The 5,815-nt window shown below is 41.4% G+C and overlaps 1 protein-coding gene across 1 annotated transcript in view; it reads left to right on the top strand.

Annotated features, from left to right (window-relative positions):
* Nucleotides 1–5,815, top strand: part of LOC101659857 (24-hydroxycholesterol 7-alpha-hydroxylase) — a 72,101-nt gene that overhangs the window by 11,660 nt on the left and 54,626 nt on the right. The window contains exon 3 of the mRNA XM_004710882.2: nt 3,926–4,100. Coding sequence (XP_004710939.1) covers nt 3,926–4,100 — 175 coding nt within the window. The remainder of the gene's footprint in view (nt 1–3,925; nt 4,101–5,815) is intronic.

Consider the following 5,815-nt stretch of genomic DNA (forward strand, 5'->3'; position numbering starts at 1 on the left):
TATTTGTGATCCAGAAGAGTGAGTGTGCAGAGAGTTATTTGTGATCGAGAAGAGTGAGTGTGCAGAGAGCTAGTTGTAATCCAGAAGAGTGAGTGTGCAGAGACCTATTTGTGATCCAGAAGTGTGAGTGTGCAGAGATCTATTTGTGATGCAGAAGTGTGAGTGTGCAGAGAGCTATTTGTGATCCAGAAGTGTGAGTGTGCAGAGAGCTAGTTGTGATTAAGAAGTGTGAGTGTGCAGAGAGTTATTTGTGATCTAGAAGTGTGAGTGTGCAGAGAGCTATTTGTGATCAGGAAGAGTGAGTGTGCAGAGAGCTATTTGTGATTCAGAAGTGTGAGTGTGCAGTATTTCCTTTTCTTCTCCCCACCTGCATGAGAAAGCAGGATATTACAATAGATACAATCACTGTGAGAGATAAGGTGTGGTAGGCTCAATCCATTTTTCATGTGGCCAGAGTAATCTCTACCTAAAGTAAACAAACAAACAAGCACCCAACACTTTATGTAGACACTGTTGAGTAGGTAAGTTCTCTCTACATACAGGAACCAAATGCAGTTGATTATGCTGTAATTTTCTTCATTCGGTTCATCAAACTTAGGTCAAATGGGCCTGATGGTACAACCCAAATTTTGTACTTAAAGACGCTGAAGCCTGGTGTGAAGACTGAGATTGAGAAAAGGACTGAGTATACACATCAATCAGTAGGCTAGACTTGTCTTATCAGTATGTATTACTAATAAGTATGCACGTGAAGAAAATAATATTGAGAACCCACTATCCTGGAAGTTAATGTGCATGATGCACTCATTCATTGAATGGTTCTACCAAATCCTCATGAAGGAGTTACTGAGGAGTAAGCAGTATGTCATGTTCCTTGGACCAAAGAATGCAGACCAGCTAAAAAGAAGGGCAAAACTACAGAAGTGTGCTGTTTTGAATGTTGAACAGTGGGAGGCAAGCTGTTTGTGGGATCAGAAAGGATCTCTTGGAAGAAGTAATATCCCAAGGAACACTTGAAGGAGATTAGAAATTAGCAGGGGTAATTGGGGCTTGCTGGTGTGAATGGACGTGATAAAGTAGAGACTATTTGGAGTAGCTGGAACAGGTTATGGAATTGTTTTAGTTTACGTTCAGTATTGGGTTATATGGCCTTAGTGACAGAAATGATACCAAAGCTGACATGATAGAATTTTCAAGATGAATAACCAATTCATTGGAAACGCTTTTTTTAAAAACCAACAATAGAAATGGTCATTCTACATGTGAACATTGCAGATAAAAGACGCAGGAGTCAAAATCAACTGCGTCTGTGCAGTTGGAGAATGACGGACGGAGAAGCTCAGTATCATCAGTCAGAACCAGGCCGGGGGCTGACTTCATAATCAACCAGCAGTTATTTATCTGGAAGCTCAAGTAGAAGCTGCAGAAAATCAAAGAAGTCCACTCGAGTCAGAATAGAATCTTGAGCGCATCCTACCTGAATTTAGAGATATCAAGAAAAACGTATTGCATTGAACAGTAATGACGGAAGACCAGACACCTGGTTGAATGACACAAAGGGCATCCTACCTGAAGAGACCAAAAGGTCATTAAAGAGACAGAGAGCAGGCCTGGCCAATTACAGGCGCTCCTGATATACAGGGCAGTTGTGCCTTTACTCCAGCACCAGGGCCGTGCCAGCGCACACACGAATAAGGACCGAGCTGGTGACGTGCGGTGCCATCAAGCCCGCCTGGCTCAGGGATGAGGGAGGGGAAGAAAAGACCAAAAGAGATACCAGAAGATAATCTGTAACTCGCTCTAGAACGGAGGGAAAACCAAAGCAGCTGGAAGAAATGAGCAGAGAGGCCTGGAGCCAGAAAGGTAAAAGGGATGAGCAAAGTCCGCCTTTCTCAAGTGGAAAGAATTGAAGGGAAACAGTTAGCCTCGAGTTGCAATATTGAACAGTTCTATAGACAAAATATTGAACTGTGTCCAAAGCATCAAAATACGATAAAAGAACACAGAATCACATCTCCAAAAAGAATAAGTCGGTGTTCAAACATTTCCTGAGATAACGTATAATCAAGAATTAGTGGTTTTAAAGGAAGATATCCAAACTGAACTGGAGGCATGGGTGAAAAAAGCGGGGGGTGGGGGTGAGGGAACTTCTTGAATGGATGGAATGTCAATTGAAATGTTTCAACAAATAGATGCAGCCTTGAAGATGCTCCCTCATCTGCAAGAAGGCATTTTGACGTCAGCTAACTTGGCCAGCTGACTGGAAGAGATCCATGCATGCCCATTCCAAAGAAAGGTTACCAAAAGAATACAGAAGTTAGCATGCAATCTCATTAATATCACATCATGTGCAAGTAAAACTTATTGGAGATGATTTTTTTTAAAGGTTGTGGCAAATATTTACAGAGAACTGCCCGAAATTCAAAGTGAATTTTGAAGAGCATGTTGAATAAGGATCATTGCTGATGTCAGATGGAAATTGGCTGAAAGCTTAGACTACCAGAAAGATGCTTATCTATGTTTTATTGCCTTGGCAAAGGTATCCATCCATGTGGATTATAACAAAATGTGGTTAACATTGTGAAGAATATAAATTCTAGAACACGTAGATGTGCTCATGCAGCACCTGATACAATGCAAAAGGTCCTGCATGGTTTGAAAACAGGAAAGGTGTACATCAGAGGTGCGTTCTTTCACCCTATTTGTTCCATTATTTTGCTGAGTAAATAACCTGAGAAGCTGGACTGTGTGAAGAATAATACAGCATCAGGAGTGGGAGAAAGCTCATTTGTAACCTTCGATGTACGAGTGATACAACTTTCATCAAGCAGGACTTGACGAGAGATCAAAGACTTCATTATGGATTACATCTCAATATTAGGAAAACAAAAGTTCCTCCCAACTGGACCAAGAGACAACATCGTGATCAGAGGAGAAAAGATTAAAGTTGTCAAGGATTTCATCTTACTTGGATCCATAATCAACACTCCTAGAAGCAGCAGTCAAGAAATGAAGCAACACATTGCTTTGGGAAAATCAGCAGCAGGAGACCGGTTTAAACTGTCTAAGAGCAAACACGTCACTTTGAGGAACAAAGTGTGCCTCCCCGAAACCATAGTGTTTTTGGTCACCTCACACGCGTGTGGACATTGGACATCTATTTCACAAACTGGAGAAGGATGTATGCATTTGAATGGCGTTGGTGAAGATTACTGAAAGTAGCATGGATTTTCAGAGGCAGTACATTCTGAGTGCTCCTCAGATGTGAGGTGGGTAAGACATCACCCTCTTTACTTTGGACATGTGATCAGGGGCAGCCAGTGCCTGGGGAAGGGAACCATGTTTGCTAAAGTAGAAGGCCAGTGGAAAGGAGATGACCCTGGACAAGACGGATTGTCACAGTGGCTGCAACAATGGGCTGAGGCACGTCAAGGACTGTGAGAATGGCTCAGATCAGATAGTGTCTTGTTCTGTTCCACGTGGAGCCACTATGAGTCAGAACCTATTGGAGGACACCTGGAAACAGCAACAACATGCATAAGAGGAGTCACTTATAATATACATAGGCTATAAAGTACTGAAGGGAAGACGCTCAATTCTGCTGGAGAGGTAGGAGGTGGTGGAAGGCCCATCTAGGCCTTTTTAAGGAATTGAATGCCAATGAAAGGTTTTACACATGGAAATAAAATCAGATTTATTTTCCCCAGAAGGACTTCCAATTGCCTATATATGGACGATCCCTGAATCTGAATTACTCCTCGGACATTTACTTTCTCCTGGACTGGATCTTTCAAGTTCTATTTGGAGGAGGTGGTTTGATCCCTTAGCCCATTGTCACTGGGCTCTGCTTGATCAAGTGATCGTACAGATGCACTGACTGTATTCTTAATGCTTATTTTGAAAATACTTTTGTTTCTCTTTATAGTATCAGTTCCAGGTAATATATTTTTTGCGCTCCATGAAAAACTCTATATTATGATGAAAGGAAAAATGGGGGCTTTAAACCTCTATCATTTCAATGAACAACTGACTGAAGAGTTACACAGACAACTGGAGAAGTTAGGCAGTCATGGGACGACGGATCTGAACAACTTAGTAAGGTAAATTGATGTTCTATTATTGCCTTTTAGATTAAGCAATAAGAAGCCTAAAAGTCGCACTTTTGACATAATCTGGTAAATGAAATCTACCTGACTAGGCTCACAAGAGCCTTGTCAATAAGTACAAGCATGATGGAAGTGTTCTAAATCTGATTGTGGTGGTGATTGTACAAAACTCTTCTTGATGTGACTGAATGATTGGATTTTATGATAGGTGACATATACGCCAAGAAAACTGTGGAAAAGTAAATAAATGAAGTGCCTGATTCACTGCCACTGAGTCGATTCCAATTCATAGCAACCCTGCATGACAGTGTAGAACTGCCCCTGTGGGTGTCTGAAGCTGTAACCCTTTCCAGGAGCAGGGGTGGGTTTGAATCACAAACCTTGTGGTTAGCAGCCCCACTGAGTAACCAAATGGGAGTAGTTTTCAGTTTAGCATTTGTAAAATGACCCAGTGTGACCTTGTACATGTTTCATGGATTGATCTCATGATTATCGAGTATTTGATAAGCCATCAGTGCAGTTTGTGATCATTGGATCAAGAGGCCATTGGGAGGACAGGGGACAATAGAATCAAGAAGTTGATGACAAAGATCTAGGTCACAGCGGTTCTCAACCTGTGGGTCACGACCGGTCGAATGACCCTTTCACAGGGGTTGCCTGGTTCTTAACAGTAGCAAAATGACAGTGATGAAGTAGCAGTGAAAATAATTTTATGGTTGGGGGGTCACCACAACATGAGGAACTGTATGAAAGAGTGCCAGCATTGGGAAGGTTGAGAACCTATGTTTGTGAGACATCTAAGGCAGCTGAGGCAAGGTCAATGCCTTCCCTCTAGGCAGGGAAGTATTACGAGACAGAACAGATTAGTAGCGGATGGGACTTTAGACTGTCCAGCTCACTCGGGCTGCATAAGGAGCTAATATGGGGTCCGGAGGAAAAGTCTGCACATCCGTCCATGTGGAGATTGGCTTGACTGAAGTTACCCAGCACACTCTTGCATCTCAGTGGAAGGCAAGATGCAATGGTTCTGACCATCCAACAGAGTGGCACTGGACGTTTTATTAGCCATCCAGAACGAATGAGCAAAAGCAGAAACAGAAATGATTAACTGAACATTTAGAGTGCTGAGAAGCTGTGGCAAAACAAAGCAAATATTCAGGGAGGATCTTTGAACCTTGAGGGGAGGAAGATTGAAAAATTTCTGGTGGCCATGAATTCTGTGTTGACATAGTTAGGCATGTTCATATTTTTTTATATTCTTTTTGGTAAAGCATATGGGTGTACTTATTTTATTATAAAGCAGAACTAATGGAGGGCTACTTTGTTTAAATATTATGCACATCAAATTTGTAGCGTTCTGTGAAATATTTGGAATTTTTAGGGCAAATAGTCTTTGTACTTTCATGTTTTCTTTGGTTATCTTTTTATGGTTGGCTATATTCACCAAAACCAAGGCAGTGGGTAGGCTATAATTAAATAAATACTTGTTGAACTGTCGAGTTCATTAATTTCTGGTTATTATTTCATATTTGTTGAGCTCTGATGAAGCTTACTTAGAAAGCATTTTAAAGTTTTTGGGTAAATAAGATCACAATTTCTGTGACCCAAATTATCTTGACCACAGTAAGCAAATATTAACACTCCTTCAAAGTGACTTTCCCCCCAAAGAATCTGTCCCTAAGCTATTTCTTAGTCATCGTGTCTCCCTA

This window comes from Echinops telfairi, unplaced genomic scaffold (assembly GCF_000313985.2).
Source record: "Echinops telfairi isolate 266 unplaced genomic scaffold, ASM31398v2 ScPeMD7_3533;HRSCAF=4204_1, whole genome shotgun sequence".
Lineage (NCBI taxonomy): Eukaryota > Metazoa > Chordata > Mammalia > Afrosoricida > Tenrecidae > Echinops > Echinops telfairi.